Source organism: Aotus nancymaae, unplaced genomic scaffold, assembly GCF_030222135.1.
Source record: "Aotus nancymaae isolate 86718 unplaced genomic scaffold, 86718_ANA_hifiasm-v0.15.2.pri h1tg000064l_1, whole genome shotgun sequence".
Classification (NCBI taxonomy): Eukaryota; Metazoa; Chordata; class Mammalia; order Primates; family Aotidae; genus Aotus; species Aotus nancymaae.
The window spans coordinates 14440785-14457842 of NW_026988479.1; the positions used below are offsets into that span (position 1 = coordinate 14440785).

At 50.4% G+C, this 17058-nt stretch overlaps 1 protein-coding gene and 1 non-coding gene across 4 annotated transcripts; one reads left to right on the plus strand and one right to left on the minus strand.

Annotated features, from left to right (window-relative positions):
- The first annotated feature begins 3441 nt into the window (after positions 1 to 3441).
- Positions 3442 to 3558, plus strand: LOC135270696 (U5 spliceosomal RNA). Its single transcript, XR_010338825.1, has one exon. It is a non-coding gene; the product is annotated as a U5 spliceosomal RNA (small nuclear RNA).
- Positions 3559 to 4089: 531 nt separating this feature from the next.
- Positions 4090 to 16152, minus strand: ECSCR (endothelial cell surface expressed chemotaxis and apoptosis regulator). 3 transcript variants are annotated; one of them, XM_012473495.3, is made up of 11 exons: positions 16031 to 16152; positions 11808 to 11852; positions 11417 to 11467; positions 11206 to 11265; positions 10595 to 10729; positions 10172 to 10213; positions 9155 to 9268; positions 8655 to 8753; positions 8497 to 8533; positions 4605 to 4701; positions 4090 to 4435 (listed from the first exon to the last, which is right to left on the minus strand). In XM_012473495.3, exons 1-11 carry the CDS (start codon positions 16089 to 16091, stop codon positions 4427 to 4429), a joined length of 750 nt encoding a protein of 249 aa, XP_012328918.2. In that variant the 5' UTR covers positions 16092 to 16152; the 3' UTR covers positions 4090 to 4426. The 3 variants fall into 3 exon arrangements, with proteins under 3 accessions (XP_012328918.2, XP_012328854.2, XP_012328985.2); XM_012473431.3 differs by having other exon boundaries at positions 10595 to 10732; XM_012473562.3 differs by lacking the exon at positions 10172 to 10213 and having other exon boundaries at positions 10595 to 10732.
- Positions 16153 to 17058: the final 906 nt, after the last annotated feature.

Sequence of the window (17058 nt, forward strand, 5' to 3'; positions counted from 1 at the left end):
TAATCCCAGCACTTTGGGAGGTCAAGGTGGCCGGATCACCCGAGCTCAGGAGTTCAAGACCAGCCTGACCAACATGTTGAAACCCTGTCTCTACTAAAAATACAGAAGTTAGCCAGACATGGTGGTGGGCACCTGTAATCCCAGCTACTTGGGAGGCTGAGGCAGGAGACTTGCTTGAACCCGGGAGACGGAGGTTGCAGTAAGCTGAGATCAAGCCATGGCACTCCAGCCTGGGCAACAAGAATGAAACTCCGTCTCAAAAACTAGCCAAGGGTGATGGCTCACACCTGTAACCCCAGCACTTCAAGAGGCCGAGGTGGGAGGATCTCTTGAGCCCAGTAGTTCGTGACCAGCCTGAGCAACGTAGCAAGACCTCATCTCTACAAAAAATTTAAATGCATTAGCAGTTGTGGTGGCACATGTCAATAGTCCCAGCTACTTGGGAGGCTGAGGCAGGGGAATCGTTTGAGCCCAGGAGTTCGAGGTTGCAGTGAGCTGTGATTGTGCCATTACACTCCAGCCTGGATGGCAGAGCCAGACCCTGTCTTCCCTCCCCCGAAAAAATACTGTAGTATTGCTTTCATAGGTTAGGTACCTCCACAAAATAGATTCCTAGACGCTGAGATTTGCACACTAAAGGTTTCTTGGTGAGAGCTCCTGGAACAACAGCTGTGAGGAGTAAGGGAAGCAGGAATGTGGGGAGGGGAATTGAGGCAAGGGGTCCAGGTCTTCATCCGCACTCCCAACCCCCATCAGCCAATCATCAACTAGCTGTGGTCCTCAGCAGCCAACACCCAGGTCTGGGGAACAAGTGCCTTGATCCTAAAGTGGGGCCTGGGTGCTGACGCCCCACTCCAAGCTGTCTGCTACAATCACTCACTTCCCAAGAATCTCCACATGTATTATCCCATTTTACCTAGCCACTAGCCAGTGAGGTAGCCAGGACTAGGTAGGGGGCATTCTTCCCTCTTAGTACACAGGAGAAATGGAACTTCTGAAAATGTGAAAGGCTTGTCCAGAGCCGCTTGAGACTTGTCTCTGGCTCCCACCCAGAGTGATCTCTACTTAGCAAACTGTGTTCATTTTTTCTTACATCTAGAGTCTGTAGCACTGTGGAATATAAGAATGAGAAAAGATAGTGAAGGCCAAGTCATCAAGCCACCTCACTTTAAAACCTGCCAGACATGGTGCCTCACACCTGTAACCCCAGTACTTTGGGAAGCCAAGGGAGGAGGATCACTTGATCTCAGGAGTTTGAGACCAGCCTGGCCAACACGGCAAGAGCCTGCCTCTACAAAAAAATTTTGGAAATTAGCCAGGAGTAGTGGCTCATGCCAAGAGTCCCAGCTACTTAGGAGACTGAGGTAGGAGGATTGGTTGAGCTCAGGAGCTCAAGGCTACAGTGAACTATGATTGTGCCACTGCACTCCAGCCTGGGAGAGGGAGTGAGACCCTGCCTCAAAAAAAAAAAAAAAAAGTAAAAATGTAAGAGAACAGGCTTGGAGAAAGGGGACAATTTCACTAAAGTCAACCTGCAAGTCTGTGCCATGGCCCAACTTTATGACCAGATTTCCTTCACCCAAGAGCCAGTTTATATTACCTAGGATGTACTGGGCACATTGTGTCACACGGGAGCTACAGACATGGGCAGGTTACAGGCCCTGTCCTCGGGGATTTTAGAATACAGTAGATTCTTTTCTCTTTTCTTTTCTTTTTTCCTTCCTTCCCTCCTTCCTCCCTCCCTCTCTCCCTCCCTCCCCCTCCCTCTCTCTCTCCCTCCTTTTTTTCTTCCTTCCTTCCCTCCTTCCTTCCTTCCTTCCCTCTCTCCCTCCCTCCCCCTCCTTTTCTTTCTTTCCTTCCCTCCTGCCCCCCTTCTTTCTTTTTCTTTCTTTCTTTTCTTTCTTTCTCTCTCTTTCTCTCTCTTTCTTTCTTTCTTTCTCTCTTTCTTTTTTTTCTCCTCTTTCTTTCATATCTTACCCTGTCACCCAGGCTGGAGTGCAGTGGTACAACCAACCATGGCTCACTGCAGCCTCTACCTCCCAGAAGAAAGTGATCTCCTACCTCAGCCCCCCGAGTAGCTGGGACCACAAGCATGTGCCACCACACTCTGCTAATTTTTGTATTTTTTTGTAGAGACAAGGTCTTGCCATGTTGCCCAGGCTGGTGTCTCCACAAAAATCTCATCTTGAATTGTAATCCCCATAATCTCCACATGTCGAGGGAGAGACCAGGTGGGTGGTGGTTGGATAATGAGGGTGATTTCCTCCATGCTGTTCTCATGGTAGTGGTGAGTTCTCACGAGAGCTGATGGTTTTATAAGGCAGTTTTCCCTGATCTTGCTGACTCTGTCTCCTGCTGCCTTGTGAAGAAGGTGCCTGCTTCCCCTTCCACCATGATTGTAAGTTTCCTGAGGCCTCCCCAGCCATACAAAACTGTGAGTCAATTAAACCTCTTTCCTTATAAATTATCCAGTATTTCTTTATATCAGTGTGAAAACGGTCTAATAAAATACAATATTTTAATATTATTATTTATAATAATACAACAGTCTTGAACTCCTGCTCAAGCGATCTTCCACCTTGGCCTCCCAAAGTGCTGGGATTACAGGCATGAGCCGCTGTGCCCTGCTCACTAGGTTTCTGCCGTCTCATTTTAAGAGTTTTAATGAGACACAGAGAATGAAACTTTTTGTTCTAGGCCGTCTCTCTCATATCGCCTTGAGAAGTCCGAATCAGAAAAAATAGCATACTGACAGCTGGGCGCAGTGGCTCACACCTATAATCCTAGCACCTTGGGAGGCTGAGGTGGGCAGATCACCTGAGGTCAGGAGTTCGAGACCAGCCTGACCAATATGGTGAAACCCCATCTTTAAAAAAAAAAAAAAAGAAAAAATAGCATACTGTTGCTTCAGAATGAGTAAGCAGTATTCTCCCTGTGTTCCAAACTGCCAATTAGCTGATGCTTATAAAGTTAAATACTCCTGGAAAATACACATGGATAACTCCTCCCTTGATTTTCCCCAACATTCATTTCCAGACTAGTGTTATAGTAGATATGCCTAAGACTAAGAAAGCAGACCTCCTTTCTTTTCCTACTTCTCTTTAAATGACTTTCCAGTATTTCTACAATCTTCTATTCTGTATCTAGGACACAAGATAACAGTTGTATCGGGTAAGGTGGGGAAGGTTTGGGTTGATGAAGTCACAGACCTATCCCCACTGCAAACCTTCCCAGTGTTCATCCCATAGCTAAGACCAAAGTGATGCATGTCTACCCAGGGGCAAGTGGAGGACATTTGCCCACATCTCATTTACCTCTCCCCACTGGCATTTCCTAGTCAAAACTTATTTCTTGGTGATGACTGATCACTGTTTACAGTCCCTTGTTTCTCTCCTCTACTGGAGTGGTTAGTCAGTTGCCTCAACTCTAATAAACCAGGTGATACTCTGGTTTCTCTTCAGATCATATAAATCTTTCACCTTTTACTAAAGATTCCTATGGAGAGGAGCAACTTTGAGTTTTTAGTTAATTTTTTTGAGGCTTTGCTTTAGCAAAACTAGTATAAAGAAGAAAATAAAAGAAAAAAAACAATGGCTGGGTGCGGTGGCTCACACCTGTAATCCTAGCATTTTGGGAGGCCGAGGCAGGTGAATCACATGAGGTCAGAAGTTCGAGACCAGCCTGACCAACATGACGAAATCCCGTCTCTCCTAAAAAAATACAAAAATTAGCCAGGCATGATGGCACACACCTGTAGTTTCAGCTGCTCAGGAAGCTGAGGCAGGAGAATTGCTTGAACCTGGGAGGTAGAGGTTGTTGTAAGCTGAGCTCACACCAATGCACTCCAGCCTGGGAGAGAGTGAGATTCCATCTCAAGAAAAAAAGAAAGCAACACCACCAACAAAATCCAGGTGAACCTGATAAAACCTGACAAAAACTTCCTTCTGTCAACCATCGAAGTTTCCCAGAGAGCTGCCCACGGGGCAGAAACCTGCATGTATGTCTGGCCTAGGAAAGAAAGCCCCAAAGCTGCTATAACGTGCTGTTAAGAAATGTGCATGGGAGCATAGACCTTAAAAGTAATTAGACTGCAGGCCAGAAAATAATTTTAATGCAAAGTAGAAAAGATCAGTCCACCTTGTCATTTTCCTTGCTCTTGCTCTGTCGCCTCCTCTTTCCTGTGACTTTGAGAAGGTGGGAGAAGCAGGTAGTATTTCCACAGCAGCTGTCCATGTAGGAAAGTGTCTCTCATCTTAGTAGCTTGCTACCAGATCTGGGGCAATGCTAGTGTCCTTTAGATCTGGGAGCTGACGTGAAACAATAAAATAATTTACATGTGGTTCATTGCCTCTACTAATTACATCTCTTCCTCCTTGTAGTCACGAGGCAGCTGCATTATCCTTGGACTCACGACCCAAAGTTGCTTTTAAAGAACCTGCAGAATAAGTACATAATGGGGAAGAGTGAACTTCTTAGGAGTGGCAGGGTAGAGAAGAGGGGAGAAGAGCCTGGGTTTTTGAGAGTATCTCCTTTCTGGCCTGAAAGTAGGAGGAGGAGGGGAAAGGTGAATTTGGGGAAGGAAGGCAGGAAACAGAAAAATGTACCTTCTCTGCTGAGAGACTTTGTTTGCCGTTATTCATGTTGATGTTCTTCATGGAGATGAGGGTGATGCTGTCTTTCTCTCCATTGGCTGTGGAGCAGCTAGGGGAGGAAGGGGATCTGGGTTAAAGAGAAGAGGAGGGCAGGGCAATGGGGAGTCAAGGAACTGTGAGGTTGTTGAGGCTTAGACCTTTGTCTCGAAAAATCTATATTTTGGTGGTGGACCATTGTGAAATGAGAGTGTACTTTGAAGACCAAAGGACTGCATTTATTTATTTATTTATTTATTTATTTATTTATTTAGAGATGGAGTCTCACTCTGTCGCCGCTGGAGTGCAGTGGTGTTATTTCAGCTCACTGCAACCTCCACCTCCTGGGTTCAAGCGATTCTCCTGCCTCAGTCTCCTGAGTAGCTGGGATTACAGGCATGTGCCACTACGTCCAGCTAATTTTTGTATTTTTTAGTAGAGACAGGATTTCACCATGTTGGCCAGGCTGGTCTTGAACTCCTGACCTCAAATGATCTGCCCATCTTGGCCTCCCAGAGTTCTGGGATTACAGGCGTGAGCCACTGAGCCTGGCCAAGACTTGCATTTAAATTTTGGTTTTACTACCTACTACTTGTTTGATCTTGACCAAATTACAACCTCTATTAAAGCCTCAATTTTATTTTTTCATTTTTTATTGAGACAGGGTCTTGCTCTGTCACCCAGGTTGGAGTGCTTTTTGTGGCACGATCACAGCTCACAGCAGCCTCAACCTCCTGAGCTCACACAATCCACCTGTCTCAGCTTCCCCAAGTACTGAGATTACAGATGTGAGCCACCACACCTGCCAAAGCCTCTTTTTATTTTTTTTATTTTTCCAAGACAGAGTCTTGCTCTGTCACCCAGGCTGGAGTGCAGTGGCACAATCTTGGCTCACTGCAACTTCCACCCCCAAGGTTCAAGCAATTCTTCTGCCTCAGCCCCCCTAGTACCTAAGATTACAGGCGCCCACCACTATGCCTGGCTAATTTTTGTATTTTTAGTAGAGACAGGATTTCACCATGTTGGCCAGGCTGGTCTCGGACTCCTGACCTCATGATCTGCCCGCCTTGGCCTCCCAAAGTGCTGGGATTACAGGCATTAGCCACCACACCTCGCCCAAAGCCTCAATTTTTAAAATGTATAATGAACTAATGTCTTGGTTTACACCTATAATCCCAGCACTTTGGGAGGCCAAGGCAGAAGGATCATTTAAGAGGAGTTTGAGACCAGCCTGGGCAACATAGTGACATCCCATATCTATTTAAAAAATTAAAAATTAGGCTGGGTGCGGTAGCTCACACCTGTAATCCCAGCACTTTGGGAGGCCAAGGTGGGTGGATCACCTGAGGTTAGGAGTTCGAGACCAGCCTGGCTAACATGGTGAAATCCCATTTCTACTAAAAATACAAAAAATTAGCTGGGCATGGTGGCACATGCCTGTAGTCCCAGCTACTTGACATGCTGAGGTGGGAGGATCGTTTGAGCCCTGTTGGCATCATTGTGCTCCAGCCTGGGCAACAGAGCAAGTCTGTCTCTTTAAAAAAAAAAAAAAATTAGGGGGAGGGAGGGAAGAAAAAAAAAATTAGGTTGGGTGCGGTGGCTCATACCTGTAATCCCAGCACTTTGAGAGGCCTAGGCGGGTGGATCACCTGAGGTCAGGAGTTCGAAACCAGCCTGGCCAACGTGGTAAAACCCATCTCTACTAAAAAGCACAAAAATTAGCTGGGCGTGGTGGCAGGCGTCTGTAATCCCAGCTACTTGGGAGGTTGAGACAAGAGAATCGCTTGAACCTGGGAGGCAGAGACTGCAGTGAGCCAAGATGGCACCATTGCACTCCAGCCTGGGGGCAAGAGTGAGACTTCATTTCAAAAAAAAAAAAAAGTAATATATACCTTGAATAATTGCTATAAAGATTTGAGGTAATATTATAAAATGTATACCTTTATGTTTGGCACATAGTAGGTACAAGTGGTTCCTAAGCTTACAGAGAATGTCTTTTTATATTAGAATCTGAATTCCCACGCTTCCATGATGGGGTTATAGAGGCTTAGCCCTGGGGGTGAAGAGTCCGTCTCCTGTCACTGCAGTGTTCCCTTTCAGGTCTGCCCCTGTCCTGCCCACCCCAGCCGTGGCCTCAGGGGAGCCTATCAGGATTGTATGTGTGTGTATGTGTGTGTGGAGTGAGGGGTGTGTATGTGTGGTATGAGGTAAGTGGTGTGAGGTGTATGTGTGTGTGGTGTGGAATGGGGTGTGTATGTGGTGTGTGTGTATGTGGTGTGAGGTGTGTGTGTGGTAGGGAGTGTTTGTGTATAGCATGATGTGTGTGTGTGGTATGGGGTATATGTGTTATATGTGGTGTGTGGTGTGTATGTGTGGTATGGAGTATGTGTATATGGTGTGGGATATGTGGTGTGAGGTGTTGAGGGGTGTGTGTGTGTGGTGTGATGCATGTGTGGTGTGTGTATGTGGTGTAGGGGGTGTGTATGTGTGGTATGTGTGGTGTGAGGTGTATATGTATATGTGGTGTGTGTGTATAATATGGGGTGTGTGTGTGTTTTGTGTGATGTGTGGGTGTGTGGTGTGTGTGGACTGTGTGTAGTACGAGGTGTTTGGTGTGTGTAGCATAAGGTATGGAGGTGTGTGGTATGTGTAGTATAAGATATGAAGTGTGTGTGTGGTGTGGGGTGTGTGTGTATGGTATGGGATGATGTGTGGTGTGTGTGTGTGGTGTATGTGTGTGGTTTGGGTGGGCATGTTGGGTATGAGGTGTGGGGTGTGTGATGTGTGTGGGATATGGGTATGTGTAGTGGGGTAAGGGATGTGTGGTGTGTGTGTGGTGTGTGTGTGGTATGGGTGGGGGTGTGCGGTATGTGTGTGGGGAGGGTGGGTGCATATAGTATGGGTATGAGGGTGGGTGGGTGTGGGTGGGTGTGTGGGGTATAGGGTGTGGGATATGTGTGTATGTGTGTATAGTATAGGATGTGCGTGTGGTGTGGGTGTGTGTGTGTATTTGGTATGGATGTGTGGGGTATAGGGCATGCTGTGTGTTTATGGTGTGTGTGGGATGTGTGTGTATAGTATAGTGTGTGTGTGGTGCATGGGGTGTATGTGGTGTGTGGGTATGTGTAGTGTGGGGTATAGGGTGTGTGGTATGTTTATGGTGTGCATGGGTGTGTGTGTGTAGTAGGGGGTATGTGTGGGGTGGGGTGTGGGGTGTGAGGCCTGTGGTATATTTGAGGTGTGTGTGTGAAGGGGTGTATAATATGGGGTGTGTGTGGTTTGTGGGGTGTATGTGGTAGGTGGGTATGTGAGTGTAGTGTTGGGTGTGGAGTGTGTGGTGTGTTTGTGGTGTGTGTGGGGAGGTATGTATAGTATGGGTTGTGTGTGGTGTGTGATGTGTGGGGTGTGTGTGGTGTGTATGTGTGTAGTGGGGTGTGGAGCATGTGGTATGTTTGAGGTGTGTGGCTGTGTGTAATGTGTGGTGTGTGTGGTGTGTATGTGTGTAGTGGGGTGTGGGGCATGTGGTATGTTTGAGGTATGTGGGGGTGTGTGTGATGTGTGTGATGTGTGTGGTGTGGTAGTATGTGTGTAGTAGGGTGTAGGGCATGTGGTGGGTTTGGGATGTGTGGGTATGTGTGTGATTATGGGGTGTGTGTGTGTGTGATGTGTAATGTGTGTGATATGTGGATATATGGGTGTGTGCACTAGGGTGTAGGGCGTGTGGTGGGTTTGAGGGGTGTGTGTGTGTGTGATTATGGTGTGTGTGGTGTGTGGGTGTGTGGGGGTGTGTGTGTGGAAGGCAGAAAGGGTTGGCTCCCTCTGGGAGCTGGGGTCTGGGTGTGACAGAAGATTCTTCTGACGGTCTTACCTTTCAGACAGCCCTGAACTCCCAGGTTTCTGGGGATCTGTGAAAAACCAAAGGCACAAGTTGGGGGTCACATGCTGTAACTCAGAAGTCCAGGCTTCCCCTCAAAGCCCACCTGGAGTCCCCCTGCTCATTCCTTCCCGTAGCTGCAGGGCGCGCACCTTCAGACTCCTTGCTCTTCCGACACTTGAACCTCAGGCTGACCACAGCGACGAGGATGATCACCACAACCACCAGGATGACAATGAAGCTGATAACACCTGAACGGAGAAAAGAACAGGGTGAAGGGGAGCCAGCTGGGGAGACACAGGAGCCAACAAGAGTCCGGCATTCCCTTCCTGCTAAGTACTGTGTAGACAGACTCCAGGAGCAAAGTGAGTTCCACTTCTCTGCTGAATAGCTGAGCTTTTAGCCTGCCGCCTGCTAGCCAGAGTGGGCTCTCCAGCCTGACTCCATCCCCCCATGAGAGCATGGAACCCAGCACAGCCAAGAACAGCTGTCTGGAGGGCCAGGGGTCCCCCTCCCAAAAGGGCCTTCCTCATCAGCCAGAACCTCCTGGAACAAATGGGTGATATTTGAACTTGTGTTTCCAGACCTAGAGTCCAAGTCAATTCCAGGGGTGAGGTTTCCCCCATGTCCCACCTTCTCCTCCCGCTCTCACCAAATGCAGCCACAGTGAGCACAGTCTCTGACGTGGGTTTGGGCAGGATGGTCACATCTTCCCTCGTGCTCAGGCTCACGGTGGTTGAATTGGGAGGAACATTTTGAGATGTGTCTAAAATGGAGTGGGGTCAGGGGCATCAGGGAAGGGGACTGATACAGCCTATCAGAGAGAGCTAGCTTCCCTCCCGCTTCCCCCTTCCTAGGGATTTATGCTGCAGAGCTGGGAGGCCAGACTGGGCAAAATAGAGCTGTCTGTGTCGTGCCACGGTTGAGGTGGGAGGAATGCTTCTGCTCAGGTACAGATCCAACAAGCCAGGCTGCCTGTTAAGGGGCACAGGCTTCTGGCCCTCTTAAAAAAATGCTATGTTGGCTGGGCATGGTGGCTCATGCCTGTAATCCCAGCACTTTGGATGGCTGAGGCGGGCGGATCACTTGAGATCAGGAGTTTGAGACCAGCCTGGCCAATATGGTGAAACCCCATCTCTACAAAAAAATACAAAAATTAGCCAGGCGTGGTGGCACATGCCTGTAGTCTCAGGAAGCTGAGGCAGGAGAATCGCTTGAACCTGGGAGGTAGAGGTTGCAGTGAGCTGAGATCACACCACTGCACTCCAGCTTGGGTAACAGAGATAGACTCCATCTAAAACAAACAAACAAACAAACAAAAAACAAAAAAATACTAGCTGGGCCTGGTGGTGCATGCCTGTAATCCCAGCTACTCAGGAGGCAGAGGTTGCAGAGAGTGGTGATCGCACCACTGCACTCCAGCCTGGGCAACAGAGTGAGACTCCTTCTCAACAACAACAAAAAAAGGTGCTATGTCACCTGTGTCTTCCCTCTTTAACCCATTGTACTTCAGGCCCAATTACTGTTCCACTCCCTTATCTCTCCTCACTCTCCGATCCCAAATAAGTCTGGGAGAGTAAAAAATCTGAGAGCCAAGGAATAAGATGAGAGAAAGGGCCACAGACATCTCCTGCCGCCTCTTCTTCGGGGTGAACGCAGCAGGACATACCTCCATTTGTGCCTCCGCCTCTTCTGCTGGGGACACCTGCGCCTGCGCCATGAAACAGCATGACCAAGATGGGGCATCCCACACCAGCTCTTCTTCCTCGCTGCCTAGCCAGGGCCAACCTGCCCTACCTCAGAGGAGTCTAGCCCTTTCCCAGCCTTTTCTGCCTCCCTTTTCCTTCATTATGGGGTCTCCTTCCCCTCTCTCTCCTCTCTGGCTATGCATTTCTCAATCTCAACTCTAAGTTCCTTTTACCTTCATTGTGACCAGGCCCAGTTCCTGTCTCTACACCCCACCAAGCCTCTTTCCTGAACTAGGTGCTGCCGACGTGGGTCCTGACTCCTGCGGCCTCCTGAAGAGGGTGGAAGGAGTCCATCCAGATGGAACCCAGTGTCCTTCACCACTGCCCCTGCCCTGGGCACTCACCAAGTCCTGATGTGTGCATCTGTGGCTTGGCCCAAGTGACGCCTAGCCAGGTCGGGGAGAGCCCATCTGCGGTGCCTGCCCTTGGCATCATGGGTTTACTGGCTGCCACGGGGACCTGCGCCGCCTTCTTTGGAGCTGCTGTGAATGAGGAAGCACGTGCGGGCCTGCTCAGGGCCTTGGCCAGCCTGTGCACCGGAAGGGCTCTTCAGTCCAAAATCTTCCTCTTCTTTCCCGCTTTCAGTTCCAGAAGGGGCCATTCTCTCGTTCACCTCTGGGCAGTTCCCTCTGCCTGGAATTATCCACACTACCCTCCATCCCACAGTCTCCACGTGCTCAGCTGACCCTTCTGGCTCAGCTTCAGAGGCCACTTGCTGGGAATCATCCCTGGCCCCCCAAGTCTGAAGTGACTGATGTGTGCCTGGGCTCCCACGCTTCTGCTTGTGCCCACCGCAGCCCTTCTCGCCCTGCATGTCATCATCAGTGTGAGGTTCTGTTTCCTTGTCTGTTCCCCCAACCCCGCCCCAGGCTATATTCTCTTTTAGAGCAGAAACTGTGTCGGGGTCCTCCCTGGGCCTCCCTGGATGGCGTTTGTCGTCTGAATGGCACAGTACCTGGGGTATCGGCACTGGGCACATGGCTTGGGCTGTTAGCCTCTGAGGAAGGGATGTATCCTGCAAGGACAGAGGCAGATGGGGAGTTGGAGGTGGGGCAGGTTTGGTGACACCACACTCCCTCACCCATCCAAGAACCCCTGGGCTCCAAGCAGGTCTGAATGAATGGGTGTGGGCAAGAGCAGGGACCTCAGCAACTGCATTCACTCACCTGGGTTGGGAGAAACGGGCTCTGTGGTCAGACTTAGGCTGCTGAAGCCTCCTGAAACAGATCATCTGAGGCTGAGGGGTGCACTGCCTCCTACTGTTCCATCTCCCTGTCTTCTTCCCTAGATCTGTGTGTCTTTCTCCCTACCTCATCCCCTACCCCTCACCCCTCACCATTCACCTCTTTTTTTCTTTCAAGGCACATGAGACTGGGCCAGGCTGTACAAAAAAATCCTTAGATGAGCTCAGCCTTGGTGAGTCCTGAGAGCTCCCCCTCCAGCCCCAGCCCCAGCCACAGCCACCTGAGGTTAACGCTAAACTGGCAAAGGGCTCCTCTCACCCTTCCTAAGCTCCTAGGTCTACATGCTGGAGTAGACCCACGTATTTGGTCTTACCCTGAGAGCTAGAGGTCTGGGTCGCTGTGGGCTGGGAGTTGTGGCCTGCAAGAGAAAGCAAAACATGTATCTTGGTAAGTCTCCTGCTCAGCACAGAGCCCAGAGAGGAATCCTTAGAACGCCTTCTGGCCCAGCCTGAGCAACATAGCAAGAACCTGTCTCTAAAAAAAAAAATTTTTTTTTTAAATTCTCCAGTCATGGTAGTGCACACTTGGAGTCCTAGCTACTCAGGGGTGAGGGATGGGGTAGGGAGAAAGACACAGATCTAGGGAAGAAGACAGGGAGATGGAACAGTAGGCGGCAGCGCACCCCTCAGCCTCAGATGATATTTGGGAGGATTGCTTGAGCCCAGGAGGTCTTGGCTGGCTGCAGTGAGCTATGATTGCACCACTGCACTCCAGCCTGGGCAACAGATGGAGACCCCATCTCAATAAGAAAGAAAGAGAGAGAGAGAAAAGAAAAGAAAGAAGAAAGAGGAAGAAAAAAGAAAACAGAAAAAATCCTTTTGGCTTTCTAAGCCTACCATGCTGGAAGGCAGACACACTAGGGAGAGGGCTAAAGGACATGGGCTGTAGCTGACGGGTGCTGGCTTCCTCTGAGATTATGACTTAATAGCATCATCACCACCACCTCATGGCTCAGGGTCCCAGAGTCCTTTCCTCTCTCTTCAATCTGACATGGCATTTTACCAACCTGACACAGAGTCAGGGGAAGGTTATTTTAAACTAGGGACATTTCTAAGGACAGAGGATCAGTGACCTGCCATGCCTAGAGAAGGAAGGGACCAGGACTCCAGGTCTCTAGGCTCATGTTTACCCTAAGCCACTGTCATCCTGGTCCTGCCCCCAGGGAAGGGGCTGAGCGATGGGAAGGTGAGTGAGATGGGGATGGGGATTAGGGCTTGTATCTTGGCTGGAGGTAGGGGCCTGCGCAGGAAGGAAGTTCTGAGGTATATATGCGAGGCAGGAAAGCTCTAGCATGAGCAGCCCGTTCACTCTTACAGGCAGAGGATACGTCGGAAATGGCTGTTACTGACCAAACCCAGAGAGGGGTCAGTCACCAGGAGTCCCTAGTCAGAAGCCCTCACTGGCTTTTTTGTAGGCGCATGTGTGTCTGCGGGGCTCTATGCAAGTGTGTGTGCATGCTCCTGTGCCCCTGTGTGTCCCGCTGTGTATGTGGAACCTGAAAGGTCAGGTTGCATTTGCTCATTTTCCACAATGAAATCATTCTTGAAACCTGTGAACAATGTGAAAGGAAAACAACGTGGGGAAGTGGAGCCGCCCAGCTGGGTTCCCGTCCCTCTGCTTGAGCAGGGACTGCAGCCCCCGGCCTGGCTCTCCTGCTCCCTTGGTCTCTCACCATCAGGGAAGCATTCAGCCCAGGCCTGGGTGGACAGAGGCGGCCAGGTGCCAGGGGCCCACCCCAGCCTGTGGCAGCCTGCTGTTCTGCTTATTTTTCTTAAGCCACTGCCTTCCTCCATGGGGCTATCACTTGGATAGTGTAGAATTAATTGTTTCCAAGTGTAAAATTGCCAAACCCTGGGCCATGTTTTTCTAGATCACCATTTCTGAGAGCCCCATTCCCTTGTTGGGGGAGGGGGGATGGTCAAGAGGGGAGTTAAAATTTGTAGGAAGCCCAAGCTAGAGAAAACCCTTTCTAGCTGGGGATGACTCTGGGAGAATCCTTTTAACCCAAGGCATGTCCTGAAAACATCTATCAGTTACTAATCCAGCATATCTAATGTAGTTTTTTTTTTTTTGGAGATGGAGTTTCACTCTTGTCGCCCAGCCTGGAGTGTAGTGGTGCCATCTCAGCTCACCGCAACCTCTGCCTCCTGAGCTCAAGCGATTCTCCTGCCTCAGCCTCCCAAGTAGTTGGCACCTGCCACCATGCCTGGCTAATTTTTGTATTTTTGTATTTTGTATTTTTAGTAGAGACAGTTTCACCATGGTGGCCAGGCCGGTCTCAAACTCCCGACCTCATGATCCACCCACCTCGGCCTCCCAGCGTACTGGGATAACAGGAGTGAGCCACTGTGTCCAGCCTAAATGCTGTAAAACTAATAACTTAGTTTTTGGAGGGAAGGCACAGGGAACTGCCCTCCTGCATTTATCTAGAAAGAAAACTATTTGGTGGCTTGGGAAAGTTCCAAAGTCGCAAGCTTCAAGACCCACTAGCCTGACCTTTCTTTGCCTCTTGCCCCTCCCCCTACCCAAACTTCTTGTCAGCAACAAAGATCCCTCTGTGAGTAGGGGAGGGGCTTAGGGAGCATCTGTGTCTACAGCCAGGGGTGTCTCTGACAACTGGGCATGCAGAGACCTGAAGAGCTCCAGCCACAGGAATTTCTGATTTCCCTGGTCTCCCCTCTCTAATCCTTGTCTGCTTAGTTCCCTTCTAGTCTATCTCCACACACACCCCTCCCCATTTTCCTCAAGAGCATAGTTTGGTAGTTAAAATCATGAATTTTAGATTCTGACAAGCCTGAGTTCAAGTCCTGGCTTTGTCATGGTCTGACCTAGGCCTCAGTTTTCCTTACTTTGAAGTGCAAGTGACCAGCCTGGGCAACATGGTAAACATTGTCTCTACAAAAAATACAAAAATTAGCCGGGTGTGGTGGCATGTGCCTGTAGCCCCCAGCTACACAGGAGGCTAAGGCAGGAGGGTTGCTTGAGCCCAGGAGGTCAAGGCTGCAGTGAGCCATGATCATGCCACTGCACTCTGGCCTGGGCAACAGAGTGAGACCCTGTCTCAAAAATAACTAAGTAAAATGCAAGAGGTATTAGTACTTTGCAAGTTGTCGTGAGGGAAGGAAAACACATATGAAGCACTTAACACAGTGCCTGACATGCTCAGTCAATACCAGACACTGGTTTTTGCCCCGTTCTCTCAACTCCTCCAAGTCTCAGGTCTGCCCTGCCTCTGGGTATCCACAGCCAAGTCCCTTTGTGGGCCTAAATGTGCTCAGGGTTCCTCAGTCCATCAGGATGAAGGAGCCAGGAAGTGCTCTGAGGATGTGCTTCAGGATGAGAGGTTAGGAAACGGGGTGGTGATCGTGGCTTGGGTAGAGCTGATACAGGGCATTTGAGAGCCCTGGCACTTGCCTGGGAGAAAACAGTGGGTAGGGAGGCTGGGAACAGTCTAGGCCTGTGAAAATGCCACCTCGGGAGCCTCACCTGCAGTTCCCACAATGGCCTAGTCCCCCAGACCAAGACCTGTGACTCTGTCCTGGAGAGGGTAGGCAGGGATGGGGACAATCAGAGTTTTGTCCTCCAGCCCATGGGCTTTTAGAGAAATGCCTGACCTCTCCGGGAGGCAGTGTTCTGGTACTCTGGCCCTCTTACCCACCACCGACGGGGGGCCACCACCCCACCCCATCCGAGCCCTCTTGCATGCTCTTTCTGCTGCTTTGAGCACAGAGGACTTGTGGAGGGTGAGGTGGGGGCTGGGCAGGGATGGTCAAAGGGAAGTTGCTGCCCTGTGAGTCAGAATGTCCTGGACTTGTCATGATTCCCAGCAACTGCTCCCTGATGAGAGGACCCCTATGAGCAGCTTCACAACTCATTGGCTGGCAGAGCCTGTCGGAGAGGTACCATTTCCGAGTAGCCTCCTCTGGAAGTCATCTCCTCTAGCCCCCTGGACGTGAGAATGTCATGTATATCCTCCTTGGTGAATAGTTCTTTGTGTAGTGTCTAACCTGAGTCCCTCTTGCTGTGATTTAAGTTGAAAAGCAACATGTGGAATTCCTAGGTTGCTACTCCTCATGTGAAAGGAAAGAGCAGATCCTCTGTGAAGCCCAAGGTGCAGATGATTTGTGTTAGAGCAGTTGATAGAGTGGCCGTCGTCAGCCTAGCCCCAAGATCAGAGGGTGAGGCTCCACAAGCAGCCATAGGTGTCTCGGGCCCGCGCACATCCTAGAAGGAGCTTTTGAGCCTGGAACTTGCACTAACACAGCTGCCTCTCACAGTTGAGGAGGCCAGCCTCTACGGGGAGCCCAGCTCCCCGTGGACAATTTTCCCACAAGAGGGTTTCACTGTAGCTCCATTTTACCCCTGCCTGGTAGTCAGGACCCCCCAGTCCAACTGATCCCCTTCATGGAAAGGCTCTGGAATTTCCCTTGGGCACAGCCCTGGATGGAAAGCATGTGTGTCCTGAGAAGGGGGCCGGCGCCCAGGATGGCCAGCTGCGGAGAGGAATTGTGAGGGAAAGCGGCAGGGACCTCTTACCTCGGAGCAGGAGGAAGCCCAGTATCGCCCAGCAGAGCTGCGTGGCTCCTGCGGTGCCCATGTCAGCTGGGTATGTGGCGGGCAGGCAGCAGCTCAGTGGAGGCTCTGTCCATAGTGGAGAAGAGAGAGGGAGTGCTGGGGCGGGGTGGGGGTGGGGACTGGCTCTCCAGGAGCTTCCTGTCAAAGAATAGAAGGAAACACGTTGGGACTAGTTCCAGGGGCCCTGCTCAGCCATGTCCAGATGAGGACGTGAGGCTGCAGCAGGGACTGTGCCCGCCCAGCGTGGCCTCTAGGGCCTATGCATGATGACCATCCACAGCCACCTGGCCCCATCCCCATTCTCTTCTCTTCCAAGGGGTCCATCAGGTCCCACCACAGACCACCTGGGGGTTTTCCTTGAATCTAACACCAATCCCACCCCATACCGTTTCAGACGGGGTTCTCCTCTTCTGGGATTCAGCCTGGAAACCCAGCCCACCAGCCGCCCATGCTCTGTGGACTCTGAATTCTCCACATTCCTCTCCTTCCTCAGGGATCCCAATGCCTATAGGACTCCCCACATCTTTCAGAGAGGCCCTACACCCATGATTATTTTTCCTTTTTTTCTTTTTTTTTAGAGATGGGGTCTGGCCGGGCATGGTGGCTCATGCCTATAATTCCAGCACTCTGGGAGACTGAGGCAGGAGAATCAAGAGATGAGGAGTTTGAGACTAGCCTGACCAATATGGTGAAAACTCATCTCTACTAAAAATACAAAATGTAGCTGTGGTGGTGTGCACCTGTAGTCCCAGCTACTCGGGAGGCTGAGGCAGAAGAATCCCTTGAACCCAGGAGGCAGAGGTTGCGGTGGGCCAAGATTACACCACTGCTCTCCAGCCTGGAGATTCCAGCCTGACAATGCGAGACTCTGTCTAAAAAAAAAAAAAGAGATGGGGTCTGGCCATTCGCAGTGGCTCACGCCTGTAATCCCAACACTTTGGGAGGCTGAGGCGGGAGGATCATGAGGTCAGGAGTTCGAGACCAGCCTG